Source organism: Capra hircus, chromosome 8 (genome assembly GCF_001704415.2).
Source record: "Capra hircus breed San Clemente chromosome 8, ASM170441v1, whole genome shotgun sequence".
NCBI lineage: Eukaryota > Metazoa > Chordata > Mammalia > Artiodactyla > Bovidae > Capra > Capra hircus.
The window spans coordinates 83,626,081-83,642,204 of NC_030815.1; the positions used below are offsets into that span (position 1 = coordinate 83,626,081).

At 40.9% G+C, this 16,124-nt stretch overlaps 1 protein-coding gene across 1 annotated transcript in view; it reads right to left on the reverse strand.

Moving 5' to 3' along the window:
• Nucleotides 1-16,124, reverse strand: part of IARS (isoleucyl-tRNA synthetase) — an 81,237-nt gene that overhangs the window by 25,021 nt on the left and 40,092 nt on the right. The window contains exons 16-25 of the mRNA XM_005684159.3: nucleotides 15,795-15,989; nucleotides 13,181-13,267; nucleotides 11,406-11,489; nucleotides 10,137-10,281; nucleotides 8,382-8,502; nucleotides 3,527-3,618; nucleotides 2,681-2,758; nucleotides 1,806-1,927; nucleotides 1,267-1,369; nucleotides 935-1,018 (exon numbers count right to left, since the gene is read on the reverse strand). Of these exons, the coding sequence (XP_005684216.2) occupies nucleotides 935-1,018; nucleotides 1,267-1,369; nucleotides 1,806-1,927; nucleotides 2,681-2,758; nucleotides 3,527-3,618; nucleotides 8,382-8,502; nucleotides 10,137-10,281; nucleotides 11,406-11,489; nucleotides 13,181-13,267; nucleotides 15,795-15,989 (1,111 nt within the window). The remainder of the gene's footprint in view (nucleotides 1-934; nucleotides 1,019-1,266; nucleotides 1,370-1,805; nucleotides 1,928-2,680; nucleotides 2,759-3,526; nucleotides 3,619-8,381; nucleotides 8,503-10,136; nucleotides 10,282-11,405; nucleotides 11,490-13,180; nucleotides 13,268-15,794; nucleotides 15,990-16,124) is intronic.

Here is a 16,124-nt window from a genome sequence, read left to right on the forward strand (position 1 = left end):
TATAAAGTGGAAACAATAAGTAAAAAACTACATATATGATTATCTCTATTCACAAATAAAACCAGTGATGTGTGTATTTGATGTTTAGTTGCTGAGTCATACCTGACTCTTTGTAACCCCATGGACCGTAGCCTGCCAGGATCCTCTGTACATGGGAGTATCCTGGCATAGGTTGGGAAAACACTGGAGTAGGTTGCCATTTCCTTATCAAGAGGAATCTTCCCAACCCAGGGATCAAACTCAAGTCTCCTGCAGTGGCAGGCGGATTCTTTGCCACTGGGCCACCTAGGAAGCCTGCATAGGTGTAGATGTATGTACAAATGTGTCTACATGCAAGTAAAATGCTAGGAACAACCCAGTAGGAGATACCATAGTGAACATCCCTGCAAGGGGAAAATGAGACACCACAGAGTGGCCAGGGTGAGAAGAGACTCTGTCTTGTACCCAATGCTAGTGTTTACTTACAACAAGTGTTTACTTGATACTTGGGTAATTTGAAGGAACTAAGCTTTTTCTTTTTGTTTTATCAAAAATTACCTTGGGGAAGAAAAGTAGATGAAGGAATAAATAATCCAATGAAGGTGAAAAATTCATGGACCTTGAAATCACTGTTAAAGAATTATAATTACAGGGACTTCCTTGGTGGTCAACTGGTTAAGACTCTGTGCTTCCAATGCAGGGGGTGTGGGTTTGATCCCTGGTAGGAAGCGCTAATATGCCACATGCCCCCAGCATGGCCAAAAAATAAATACAAATTCTTAAAAAAAATTTTTTTTAATTACATTGCAAAAAATTCATGCAGACTCTAAAAGCAAACCATAAAATTTCACAGATGGTTACATTTATGTATATACTGATAAAGAATACTAATCAAAATAATCTTCCCAAGGACAGAAGCCTGTTTGGACCAAATCACACAAATCAACTGTCTTACCTCAATGATATACTTCTCCAAAGACTTAACTTCATTAAGAGCTTCCTGATCTTGATGAATAACAACAATTTCTTTCAAAGGATACTAGAAAGAAAAGGGAAGGGAAAGTTCACTAAGCATCCAGTCTTCTACACTGCAGAAATATAAATGTTACATGTTCTATCTGAATTTCAAGTTCTAGACTAAGCAGGCTTAACTAGTATTAAGTCATTCACAGCCTTACTGCAAAAAGAAATTTATGCCACTGCTGGAAGCCCTTTATATTAAGAAAATACTCCAAAGACATAATTCTCTAGGTCTGTGCAATGTAAAATAGAAATAAAATCTCAAACCTTTATTGGAATAGTTTTGCGGTCTCGAATCACTCGGCCAAGTTCAATCACAGACTGCATTCTAGATACTGCACTCTCAGTTTTCTTGTCGATCAATTCCTCACTGGTTGGGAGAGGTAGGAACATAAAAGATATTAGATTTAAAAAGAGAAAATCTCGAAGAAGAAACATGCTTAAGTGAGGAAGAAAGTCGGACGAGAGATGTGATGGTGTGGTTAGGCTTCCCAAGGGAGGCTCTTGGGAACACAGCATGACTGTTTTGGGGGCTTATGGTGAGAGGCAAGCTTGAGCCTGATGCTCAGTGCATACAAGCTCCCCCAAACGATACCAAAGGCCTACCCACACCCTACATGCCACAGCTCTACAGGGGATTCCACCCTCTTATACTCTTATACTCATTCTGTAGCCTGAGGAACAGCTCAACTGGAAGGCATGGCATGGGTGAGCTGGAGCAGGGAGCTGGGGCCCCCACATGAGTGCATCTCTAGCAACTCTCCTTCCCATGGCCCAGGTGACGCTTAGGTGTATTTGATTCTTACCGAACATGGGGCAGCATGAGGTAGTGAATACTTAATGTGTCCTTGTCCTGGACAGAAGCAGGGTCAATCAGTGTCTTCAGATTCTGATACATCAATTCAGTAAGAAAAGGGGTATAGGGGGCCTGTATAAGGACAGAAAACATTATGTCATTCATACGTAGCCATCATTAACCGATCTCAGAGTTAGAAACAACTAAAACATTTTAGAGAAATGACACGGGAATATGCACAGAACTAGACATAAGGTTAATAAAACATGCCCTAAGAAAATGACCTCATTTTGAACTTGGTGAGACACATTCACGAAGCAAAGAAGTAGGACTACAGACAGAAGTGTCCAAAACATCCTTGAAGATGTCCATAATAAAAACAGGAGCCAATGACCACATGCCAGTTAAGTCAATTGCAGAGGAATGAATATTTCTAAAATCTCAGAAACCTCATCTGTAAACTGGGGAAACACTACTTGCTTAACAGGAAGAGGAATGAGCTCATACATGAGACACCAGGTAGAGGACCTGGTATAAAGCAGGTTCTCATTCCATGTATGTTTAGGAAATAAATAGAAGGCTTGTAACATTAAACTGAAAGAGCAGAAATAAGGCACAGGAAACTAAAAGCGGAATTTTTACTTATATATCATTTAATGAATATTTCAATTGGTAGGAACATGTCTCAAGTGAAATACTGTTTGCAATATACGTATTTGTTTGGTTAGCTATTAGCTCAAGACCTTCCCTGATACTCCTAGATGATTACAGGACTTGAAAATATAGAAAAAATAGAGAACAGATACAAACAGAGGACAGTGCAGCAACTGGGTACCACAAGCAGCCCACAGGTCTAGAGTTTTAGAATGGGATCAAGCATCTTACCATAAGTCTGCACAAAGAAAGCAGAACACTAAACAAGGTCTCCAGGGCCATAACACAATCCTCTACCCCATTTTCACCCTAAGAATAAAAAACACACACATTAAACTGTTAAAACCAATAGCTCAGTAGAGAGGAAAAAAAAAAAAAGAATAAAAAGGGGCAAACTCGGCCATAAGTAAGTTATCCAGAGATAACTACTTTAAACATTTTAATGTTCCTTTAAATATATGTGCATATACACACACATACATGCACGCGTAGGTAATATATTTTAACAAAACAAAATTACTGTTTTGTTACAGGATTTTATCATTAACACATTTGAAGGTAGTACTGATGGGCAGTGGTCTGGGTGCACCTCACTCCCTGTTTTGGAGCATTGCTGTTTATGCACAGCTTAAGTTCTGGGACAGGCTCCATGCTTCATTCACCCTGTATCCCCAAAGGCTTAATGAAGAGTATCATCAATAAGTAACTGTCCCTGTAGAGTCAGAAGCGATGAAGTGCCCAAAGATCACAGCTGTACCGAACAACATCTGCAAAATACCTGCATGAATTAATTGATTTTAACAGGTCTGTTCAGTACAGTCCTAAATGGCCTGAGACTTTCCCTCTAATATGATGTCTATAATTATGTTTTGAAAACATGTGAGATGACTTTTAAACTTAAGGATTCCCCTATCCAAAAAATGGCAGTACAGTTAATATGCAACGTAAAAGGAAAAAAGCAGCTTCAAAAAGTGAGAGCATTTGAAAATGCCCTTTTTCCTTTTGGTTGTTCTCATTTTTCCTCAACTCTCATACTTCCTGCACTTTCTGCTCTTCCCAATAGAAGCCTGCACTTACCTTTAATCTTCTACGGTTCATCCGAACATACCAATTGGTCAAAATATCCACAAACTTGACCAGGCGAGGAACCACAGTATAGAGCCTGTAAGCTAAAAGACAACCAATCAGACAGTGAGAACATACAAAAGTCTTGGGCGCTTAAGACAGGGCTGGATACAAGAAGAGCAAGTAGGCCCTGCCATTCAAGGGCTATCACATCTATTAGGGAGATATGTCAGTTTTCATTCCAATCCCAAAGAAAGGCAATGCCAAAGAATGCTCAAACTACCGCACAATTGCACTCATCTCACATGCTAGTAAAGTAATGCTCAAAATTCTTCAAGCCAGGCTTTAACAGTACGTGAACCATGAACTTCCAGATGTTCAAGCTGGACTTAGAAAAGGCAAAGGAACCAGAGATCAATGCCAACATCTGTTGGATCATCAAAATAGCAAGACAGTTCCATAAAAACATCTGCTTTATTGACTATGTGAAAGTCTTTGACTGTGTGGACCACAACAAAATCTGGAAAATTCTTAAACAGATGGGAATACCAGACCACCTTACCTGCCTCTTGAAAAACCTGTATGCCGGTTGGGAATCAAAAGTCAGAACTGGACATGGAACAATAGACTGGTTCCAAATAGGGAAAGGAGTACGTCAAGGCTGTATATTGTCACCCTGCTTATTTAATTTATCTGCAGAGTACATCATGAGAAACACTGAGCTGGATAAAGCACAAGATGGAATCAAGATTGCCAGGAGAAATATCAATAACCTCAGATATGCAGCAGAGAAGGCAATGGCACCCCACTCCAGTACTCTTCGCCGGGAAAATCCATGGACGGGAGGAGCCTCGTAGGCTGCAGTCCATGACATTGCTAAGAGTTGGACACGACTGAGCGACTTCACTTCCACTTTTCACTTTCATGCACTGGAGAAGGAAATGGCAACCCACTCCAGTGTTCTTGCCTGGAGAATCCCAGGGATGGGGAAGCCTGGTGGGCTGCCGTCTATGGGGTCGCACAGAGCAGCAGATATGCAGATGACACCACCCTTATGGCAGAAAGGGAAGAAGAACTAAAGAGCCTCTTGATGAAAGTGAAAAAGGAAAGTGAAAAAGTTGGCTTAAAGCTCAACATTCAGAAAACGAAGATCATGGCATCCGGTCCCATCACTTCACGGCAAATAGATGGAGAAACAGTGGAAAGAGTGACAGACTTTATTTTTGGGGGCTCCAAAATCACTGCAGATGGTGACTGCAGCTGTGAAATTAAGACGCTTGCTCCTTGGAAGAAAACCTATGACCAACCTAGACAGCATACTGAAAAGCAGAGACACTACTTTGTCAACAAAGGTCCATCTAGTCAAAGCTATGGTTTTTCCAGTAGTCATGTATGAATGTGAGAGTTGGACTATAAAGAAAGCTGAGTGCCAAAGAATTGATGCTTTTGAACTATGGTACTGGAGAAGACTCTTGAGAGTCCCTGGACTACAAGGAGATCCAACCAGTCCTTCCTAAAGATCAGTCCTGAATATTCACTGGAAGGACTGATGCTGAAGCTGAAATTCCTAATACTTTGGCCACCTGATGCGAAGAACTGACACATTTGAAAAGATCCTGATGCTGGGAAAGACTGAAGGTGGGAGAAGGGGACAACAGAGGATGAGATGGTTGGTTGGCATCACTGACTCAATGGACTTGAGTTTGAGTAAACTCTGGTAGTTGGTGATGGACAGGGAGGCCTGGTGTGCTGCAGTCCATGGGATCGCAAAGAGTTGGACATGACTGAGTAACTGAACTGAACTGAACTGAACTGCTGCTCAACTTCTAGTTTCCTGGCAGACCAGGACCCAGTCAGAGTATACATTCTTAGGTCATAGCTATTGCTGCCTAAAGATGGCAAGGGTTCCCTGGCAACAATCCTACTCATTTATATCACTCAGGAGGGAAAAGTGGACATGGTTATTAATACATGTCTCAGGGAGTGTGGTAAGTCTGATTCACATACTCATTTCCATTTTCACTTATGCAGGGTGACAATATACAGCCTGGACATACTCCTTTTCCTAGTTGAAATCAGTCTGTTGTTCCATGTTGAGCTCTAATTGTTGCTTCCTGACCTGTATACAGATTTCTCAAGAGGCAGGTCAGGTGGTCTGGTATTCCCATCTCTTTAAGAATTTTCCACAGTTTATTGTGATACACACAGTTAAAGGCTTTGGCATGTCAATAAACAGAAACAGATGTTTTCTTGGAACTCTCTAGTTTATTATGCATGTTTAAAAGTGGGCATAGTCCTTCAGGATGACTGATAAAACATTCAAAATTTCCTGGACTAACCATCCAATTATGCCAAGTACAGAGGCATCAACTGTTCCACGAAGAACTATGTACCAGCTGAGGAACTGAAGACCCCTACATGAACCACTGGATTGCTCTGGCCTCTTACATCCACTGGAGTCCTATACCTGAATAGCAGCACCTGCCAACCACAGGATGCCATGGGAGGGTGGTTTATGTTACCAGGGTGCACACAGGGATGCCATTTTTTTCCCACTGGCCACCGACTTTATCAGACCCATATACACTCAGACCCATCTCAGGTGTCCTGGTTAATAGTTTCTTGAATTTCTCACCTTGACTTATGGTTGTCTATCTCTGACTTTAAGGAAACCAACATAACCTACCTTTTCAACCTGTCTAAAAACAAAATTCATTGTTGTTAGGTAACAGAAATGTGGGGAAATGTCAATTTCCTTACTGTGTTTCTGAATTTCCTAATTTTTCTAGTCTACTTATTTAACAAAGAAGACTTAAAAATACATTTAAAACATATTAGTAACAAGTACTACTTATTAAGAACCTGTTATCTGCTAGCTACTGTATGTACACAGTTTCTGTCTAAGTCTTATAAAAACTATTACTAGGCAGTTTTTGGAGATAGAAATGGAGGCTCATAGACTAGACGATGCTTCACCCAGGGAACAAGTGGTATGCAGGTTGGGATCTGAACCCATGGGCATCCACTACTGAAGCCTGTGATTCCATGGGCATCCACTACTGAAGCCTGTGATTCCATGGGCCTGTGTGGTGTCGGTGGAGGGCTAAGGCCACTAGAGGGCTTCCCTGGTGGATCAGAGGTTAAAGCATCTGCCTGGAATGTGGGAGACTCAGGTTCAATCCCTGGGTTGGGAAGATTCCCCTGGAGAAGGAAATGACAACCCACTCCAGTACTCTTGCCTGGAGAATCCCATGGAGGGATGAGCCTGGTAGGCTACAGTCCATGGGGATGCAAAGAGTCGGACACGACTGAGCAACTTCAGTAGTAGTAGGCAAGGCCACTAGATACCCCCTCAAGACAATCTCTCAGGCCTTGGAACAATATATTTCCACAACAAACAAGCCTTAAAATTATATTTGAGAGGTAAAAAGAAACATTTATTCATCTAGTATTCTGTCTCTCGAAATTTCTATAAAAGTTCCTCTATGTTTAGAAAACTACACACCTATGGTGAATTAATCTTCCACAAAGGAGGCAAGAATACACAATGGAGGAAAGATAGTCTCTTCAGCAAGCGGTATTGGAAAAGCTGGACAATCACATGTAAATCAATGATATTAGAACACTCATTTACACCATACACAAAAATAAACTCAAAATGGCATAAAGACTTAAATTAAGACATGACACCATAACAAACTCCTCCAACAGAATATAGAAATGGGAACAAATACAAATGGGATGTAATCAACCATAAGCTTTTACACAGCAAAGGAAACTATGAATAAAACAAGACAATCTGTGGACTAGGAGAAAATATTTGTGACTAACAAGGGCTTAATTTCCCAAATATACAAATAGCTCATACAAAAAAAAAAAAAAGAAAAAAAAATGCAGAAGACCTAAATAGACATTTTTCCAAAGAAGACATAACAGATGGCCAAAAGGCACATCAGACGATGTTCAACACTGCCAATTACCATTTACACCAGTCAGAATGGCCATCATTAAAAAAGCCCTCAAATAAGAAATGCTGAAGAGGATGTGGAGAAAGGGAACCTTCCCCTACACTGTTGGTAGGATTGTAAACTGGTATAGCCACAATGGAAACAGTATGGAGGTTCCTTAAAAACCTGAAACTCTAACTTGAAAAGATGCATGCACCCCAGGGTTCACTGCAGCACTATTTACAATAGCCAAGATATGGAAGCAACCTAAAAGGCCATCAACAGAAGAACAGATAAAGAAGATGTGCGTGCGCGCACACACACACACACACACACACACACACACACACACACAGAGGAATGCTACTCAGCAATAAAAAGAATGAAATAATATGAAATAAAGCCATTTGCAGCAACAGGTATGGACCTAAAGAATATCATACTAAATCAGAAAGAGAACAACAAATACTGTAAGATATCACTTATATGTGAGATCTAAATAAAATATGATACAAATGAACTTATTTACAAAATGAAACAGACTCACAGACATTTAAAAAACCAACAAACAAAAAAAACCTTACAGTTGCCAAAGGGGAAACAGGATGGGGGAGGGATAAATTAGGAGTTTGGGATTAACAGATACAAACTACTATAAATTAAATAAACAACAAAGTCCTATTGTATAGCACAGGAAACTATATTCAATATCCTACAATAAACCATAATAGAAAAGAATATGAAAAAGAAATATATATCTGAATCACTTTGCTGTATGGCAAAAACTAATGCAACATTGTAAATTGACTATTCTTCAAAAAAAAAAATTTATGTTTATAAAGAAAAACAATTAAATACTAAAAGAGTAATTCTAAAGAGAGAATCTTTATTCCTGGGAGGAAGGCTGAAAAGAGACATACCTGCCATTTCGGTCTCAAAGAACCCAACGAGCGACTGCATAAAGGACAGGACCCACCGGTCTGTGATGTTGGTACTTTCTTTAACCATGTTTTCATTGTAAAGGAATTCCATTTCTTCTTCCTAGGAAGTGACAATTATTGAAACTTTTTGCATGCATGGGGGAAACCACTGTAAGGAAATGAACTCTTTAAATGATTTAAACTGAAAGAACTAGCCAAACCAAAAAAAAAAAAAAAAATCACAAAATACACACTCTATTGGCAATCCAGATTTCTGATTCTTAACAATATTTTCCAAGTAAATGCTAAATTTGGAACATTAAGTCCTCAATTAATGAAATACATTTCTGAATGAACTGAAGAGAATTTAGGAAAACATGATTCCTATCATCAAAGAGTAATTATGAATTCAGAAATATTTCACAATCCTGTCATTAAGTATAGTGTTTGCTGCTAAGTCACTTCAGTCGTGTCCGACTCTGTACGACCCCATAGATGGCAGCCCACCAGGCTCCCCCGTCCCTGGGATTCTCTAGGCAAGAACACTGGAGTGGGTTGCCATTTCCTTCTCCAATGCAGGAAAGTGAAAAGTGCAAGTGAAGTCGCTCAGTTGTGTCTGACCCTTAGCGACACCATGGACTGCAGCCTACCAGGCTCCTCCGTCCATGGTATTTTCCAGGCAAGAGTACTGGAGTGGGGTGCCAGTGCCTTCTCCGAGTATAGTGTTAAGTTACCTTAAATCTGAGGAAGGATGGACAGTAAAACTGGGTAGGAATGGACAACTATCTATAAACTGAAAAGGAATACTAGGAGTTAATGTCTTTGCTTAATTTATTTTACCCAGAATGCTCTATTTACCTGCTGCTTTTTCCTTTGCAAATCCTCCTGATCCTTAAGGCCCACTTCACCTGTCCCTTCTCAACAGTATCACCATCAGGATGGCAAGGGAGCAACCACACTGACTCTTGCCCTGATTTAAGCATCCAGTGCTGTAGTCTGCATCTTCCTGCCAGGCCCAGATGAGCCCCAGGGATAAGTGGTTTAATCCAGTGTGTTTTCTTGAGTTCTACACAGGCAGAGGTCTCTGCAAAGTAGACCCACTTCATGACTACTGGCCTGAGAGGTGGTGGGATCAAAAAGAAGAACAACAGACCCTGTTCTTCCTGGGAGGGGCAGGGGGCGGGGGGTGTTCATTAGCAGACAAGATGAACCAGAGGCAGCAAAACATATGGGGGCTTCTCAGAGTATGCTTCCCAAGTCAGCAGGTAACTGCTCTGAGACACCTTGACGTATATCACAACCACTGTTTTTCATCCCAGCAACTCAATGAGAATTTTTCTTGGAGTCTCAGCCTAAATGCACTCATGAAGTGGCCTTTCTTGACCACTCATAGGCAGCAGCCTTTACGAGGTACTCACTCTGACAGTAGCTGACTCATACTTGCTCATCATGAATTTGGCTGGCTAAATGAATATTCCAATGCAACTCTTCTTAAACAGGTGAAGCATCTGTGTCTTACAGAGGTGAGCATCTGCCCAAATGGCAAAGCTCCAGTCCTGTTCTCCTTGGCTCAGCACAGCCCCCAGACAACTATTGCACCTTCATCGATGGCCTCTCCAATGGCTCCGAACCCCCACCCATGGGGCCTGCTCAGCTGAGTCTCTCATGGAACTCCACCTCACAGCTCACCCTGACTATCTTTTGCAAACCCAGCTCAGCAGGGCAGAGCCTACTCCACAGCACTGCCACTCATACCTTCTGTAGCCTTAGGACGTTCTGGATGAAGAAGCGATAGGCATTGTACCAAGGGAGCAGAACATCCTTCAGGACATCTCGGACACCCTCTTCCTTAAAGCGAAGGTTTTCTGCTCTCACCACAGGGGAGTTAATCAGATATAATCTGGAAGGAGAAAAAATTACATGGAAATGGAATGAAGACAGTAAACCAAATATTACTGACATGTTGACAGGGTAATACCCATATCAGCACTTTTTCTGCAAAATGGGGACATTATAAATACTTTTCAAACAGTCCACTTAAAACTGACACAGTTCTCACTTTGTGTAAGAGACCTAGAAAATTCTAAAGGGGAAAGCAAGAATGCCACACCAAAATATGGCACTGGACTAACCTAGAATCATGTCCTGGGCTGGTTTTGGCACAGGCCCCAGGAGACATGGCAGCACCAAGAGGAAGTAACCAGGCCCTCCTCCCAGGACAGTATGTTCAGGCATCAGGGATCCACAAGGAACAGCCACACAAGCATTTTGCCAACATAGAGGGACCCAGAGGGCAGAGGCCAGGGACAGTGTTAAACATCCTGCAGGGCAGCCTTCAATACGAAGAATAATTAGGCCAAATTGTCGCCTATGCCAAGGTTGAGTCTAACAGATAACTAGGGTTGCAGGACACTGAATAAACTGCTCCCAGACAACATGGGAACCGTGAATATGCTTGCCCAAAGGCCCTGGGTGTGGGTCTCTGTGTCAGTAACAGGAGGATGCAGAACAAGATCTCCGTGGTTCCTTTTAACCTGAGCACTGAAAGTTTACAACTCTATTTCAAGCAGTATCTTTCTCTAGACAATTTTCAGTATTTTTATTTGCTCTAGCATAAATGTAGCTCATATGGCTGTCTGAGGAGTAAGTGCAAAATAGAAATAAATGATATAAGAGAATTTTAATACCAACAAGACAGGGAATCTATAGGAGTAAGGCCGAGGCACCAGCAACTAACTTGGAAGTACCTGTGCTACTCAATAAAATCTAACACAGAGTCTCATCTTCCAAAAGACCTCTAGATTTAGAAACATCTTTACAATTTAGAAAACGATCTTGGGAATTTAAAGTCAATAACATACCAACACAATTCCATGTAATAGACATGCATTTTTCTAAAAAGAGCTAATTATAAGCCAAATTAATAGAATGATTAGTATCACTGAAACCATGATTATATCACTGAATGTAAGATGTTCACATAAGAGATGACAAATACACACAAGGCAGAGCACTGGTCTGTACCTGAGGGCATCAGCACCATATTTATGAATTATTGAAAGTGGATCTGGATAATTCTTTTTGCGTTTGCTCATTTTTTGGCCATCACTAGAAAAACAAAAGGGAGACATCACTTAAATAAGTCAACATCACAGTTTATATACGGTTACAGATTATCTATAATTTGGAATACATAACTGCAAATGGGACACAAGCTACTATTAAGGCACAACAATAAGGTTGTTTTGTTAATATCTGTATAAGCTTCTTTCAGACTACTGTAGTGAGTAAATGGAGAAGTTTCAGGATAAATGGCAGCAGGAAGATATAAGAGTATAACAATTCAAAAACACAGCTTTTGCATTTATGCCAGAGAAATGAAAACTTCCATTTACACAAAATCTATGAGGAAAAGTTCACAGTTTTATTCATAGTTGGCAAACACTAGAAACAACCCCAATGTCTTTCAGCAGGTGAAAGATCAAACTGTGGGTCATCATGGAACACTGCTCAACAACGAGAAGGAACTATGGATACATACAACCACCTAAGGGATCTCCAGGAATTACACTGAACAGAAAAAGTCAAGCACAGAATTGGATACAAATCCATTTATGTATCATGCTTGAAATGACAAAATTACAGAGATGGGGAATAGATTAATGGTTGCCAGGTGTTGGAGATTAGGGCTGAAGCTGAACTTGGTGGCGTATGAAGGGGTAGAGAAGGTATGGTTATAAAAGAGCAATAGAGACATCCTGTGATGCTGAAACAGGCCCAGTATCTTGACTGTGCTGGTGGATAGAGGAACCTATACATGAAATATTGCATGCAATAGCAAATGAGTGTAACTGGGGAAATCTGATTAAGATTGGTGAACTGAATCAACAGCCTGATCTTGATGATGCACTAATGGTTTCAAGAAACATGACCACTGGGGAAACCAGGCAAAGCACATAAGCGCTCTCTATTAATTTTAGAGACTATATATATATAAGAGACTATAGAGACAACTATAATTCAATAAGATTTCTTTCTTTCTTTTTTTTTTTGAAGCACAGACTGTAGAGCCAGACTGCGTAGGTACAGAACTAGAATTTATCACTCTTCTTCTGCACCTCAAATGCCTCAAATGTTGAACCGGACAATTAAAAGACCCATTTCAAATAGCTCTGGGAGTAAATGAGTAAAGATGTATAAATGCTCAAAACAGGGCCTGGGACAGTGCTAGGTGTCATCCCTCACTTTGAAGAGCACATAAAGATATCTATGTATAAATAATTTATTTTCTTCTTTTTGTTTTTACTTTTAATAACTGGAGGCAACAGAAGCAAAGGAAAAAATAGTTCTCTATTATAAGCCTCTAGAACTAATAGCTTCTTCATATATTAAAAAGAGGACAACTAAAACTACATTAAAAGATCAGTTCATAGATTAAATAAGAGCTATAAGCAAAAGTACTTTATAAAATTCTAAATGACAAATGCTATTTTATCATTAGTAGTATAATGGGACACATGTCCCCTCCTTGATCCGCCTCCATTAGGCTTAGTTCTTAATGCAGTCCTTCTCATAAGATAGAGGGATATGTAGAGATAGGATGCTACCGGTGGAGGACAGAAGTTGGATGAAAACAGAAAACAGAAAGAAGTATAAAAGTAGAAGGGAGGAAAGAACAGGAACAGAACTGGTGCATTCCTAAATTCCTCTATTCACAAAGAGCGCTCAGATCCAACCAGAAAATGCTCTAAGAACAGAGAGGAACTGGAACGCATCATTATACAAGCGAGTGCACCTGCCTTGCCAGGACAAGTCCATTCACTATCACATTTTTGAATGGTGGCCGTCCAAAGAGAGATGTGGCTAGCACCAGCAGGGTGTAAAACCTGGGAGGGAAAAAAAAACATACAAAGAAACAGTTCAATAAAATAAGAAATAGAATTCAAGCATAGGAAAGAAAACTGTGTTTACGTATTGGATTGAATTTCTATTTTAGGTAAGTTACATTTCTTGATAAGCACTTAAATCAATGGTTCTTAATCCTGGTGATATATCAGGATCATCTAGGGAGCAGTAAAAAATTAAGGACAGGACCCACTGTAGACCAATCATATTAGAGCTTTTCACTAGGAATAAAATGTACTTTATTTAAAGCAAATAAAACTCTGGAGTGAGGTACTGACTCTCTGCTGGGGACAGTACCATCACCTTCCTTGGGAAGCTAGTTGGACAGCCACAAGGCAGAGGTGGGCAACACTGGGTGTTCTCTCAGGACCTCCCAGAAATGCCAAGCTGAAAATCCAGACATGTATGTTGCTTTTAGCACAAGGTCATAGGGGACAGCCTGATGACAAAAGACGCAAAAAGCAGTCTCATTCAAAAGTCAAAAGGTAGACTGTAGGAACAGAGAAAATGTTTTTATTATATCAGATATTATGCATGCCATTTATTTGCTAGCTAGATGTTTCCTAAAAGATCCACATCACACCCATGTAAGCTGTCCCAGTGTCATCTAGGACTGGATTTTGCAATCGAAGAACATCACCAGACACAACTGATGAGGATGGGAGACCAGATCCCTTGAATAAATGATCAGATATCCCTTCCTCTGAGGGCAGGTCAGTGGGACCATAGTTCTTAGGAGAGGTAGACCATGCCTGACAGAAGAGGAGGGAGGCAGTGTGCACATGTGGACCCGTATGACAGCTTTTAACAGTTGCCACACCTGGAAATTCCTCAGAGAAACAACTTATTGGTCAATCATCTGGCTCTCTCTTTACGAATAGGAGCTTGTGCTGGTAGCTGTTCCTATAGAAAAATGGATTGAAAGCTAAAATACATTCCAGAACATTAAGGCTGGAATTCCAAAAGTTTGTGAAGACTTCTAGTAGTAAAGACAGAAAATGACACCAGCATTCCTTAAATACTCCTTCAGAAACATTACTAATGAACGTATAATAAGAACGTGGGGCAGCCCAAAAAACAGTTTTTGTTTCTTTTTTTCTTTTTCTTTTTATAGAATCTGAGCTGGCTGAAGAGCGCCAGGCTTCCGCAACAGCTCGAGAAAGGATGGAATTATCTGCTGGTCCTCACCTCCCCAGGTTAGGGTGAAGGAGATTTCATGCCAACAGCTGTAACTCCTCTCAGCTTCCAATCAATGCCCATGGCTCAAGCAGGGAGATAAGCAGTGGGGAGGGGGAAGCTCCTGAGGCTCACACACTGCTTGCTTCTCCCTCCTCCCCTTTCCCTTTGCTCCCCAGCAGAGCACAGCTGACCTGGGCCAGCAGCTGGAGGGAGGTGGATGGGACAGAGCACCAAGAGGAAAGGGCCCTCAGCCCAAGGAGTAAGGGACCTAGTGCCCCCCAACCCTGCACCTACCCATGGGAGGAGATGATGGGATGACTGATATTACTGTTAGTGGGCACAACATTCAGTTCCCGCTTGATGTCATGGGGCAAACAGGACTGGTCCAGGTTATACCAAATCACAGCCAGTTTGCAGTCTTTAGATTATGGCTAAAGTCCAAAACGTGTAAGTCAAAATGATCTATGAGGTCAAATCCCAGGCGCTCCACAGGAGACAGACTGATACCCCCAAAGAGGACAATCTTGTCACCAACAATACAGCAGGGTGGGTGGACAGTCCAGCCAGGCCTCAGTCCTCGTGTCAAAGATTAGATAAAACTCACTGCTGGAATGGAATGGCTCAAAATGGTTGGCAGGACTCCCAAAGACATATATGTAACTCTCCAGCACTGTGGCCCAGTAATTCATCTTTTTCTAATTAAAAGGATGAGGGCACCACTTTCAGTAAGGCACCAGATACTTTCAGTAAGGCACTGACCTGCCCTCAGAGGAAAGGGTATTTGCTTGGTCTTAGTTGTAGTGCATGGGATCTTTGATCCTTCTTGCGGCCTGTGGGTCCTTCAGCTGTGCAAGCAAACTCTTACTCCCATCATGGCCTTTGCTTTTTTTTTTTAGATTTTAAATCTGGATTTTTCAAAGTTATGAGGTTAGCCTTAACACCTGAGTACATTTTCAACTGTTCCTCAATTTTGTAGCAACCTCCCCAATATCTTGTATGTAAATGCCCACTAAATATTTGAGTAAATGATTTGAAGTAAACAAATTAAGAGGGACATATATTGTTTTGTATCACTTAAACTTCCAATATAATAAATCTCTATATTCAAAAATGTCAAAGAAATAATTCAAACTCTAAAACTACCACAGTAATGTAGTGAGAGATACCTTCTCAAAAGACACTTTTATGGTATATGGTTGTAAGGCGCAGCGGGCAGGAGCAGAGCCTATCTTGTCCGACATAATCGCCTCAGCACCCAGCTGATTAAAAGTAAAATACCTGCTAAGTTAAATCAAATCAATAAATCACTTTAAAGAACAAGGAACATACCATCCTCTGGTTTGGTCAATGCCTTCAGCAATGAAGTCTGCAGGAAATGCATCCTCAAACTCCCTCTTGTTTTCAAATGGATAATGAATTTGAGCATATGGCATGCTGCCACTCTCGAACCAACAGTCAAACACTTCAGAGACACGATGCAACAATCCCTTTCCACAGCGTGAAGGAATGGTCAGATGGTCAATGCTGGTAAACAAGGGAGTAAATGAAGAAACAGCCGCTTCAATTAACTTTAAGCAAAACAGAACATACGGTTTAATTGCCAAAAGGAAACACAATGCTCTCACAGCTCTTTCACATGCATCTGAAAACAGAAATACT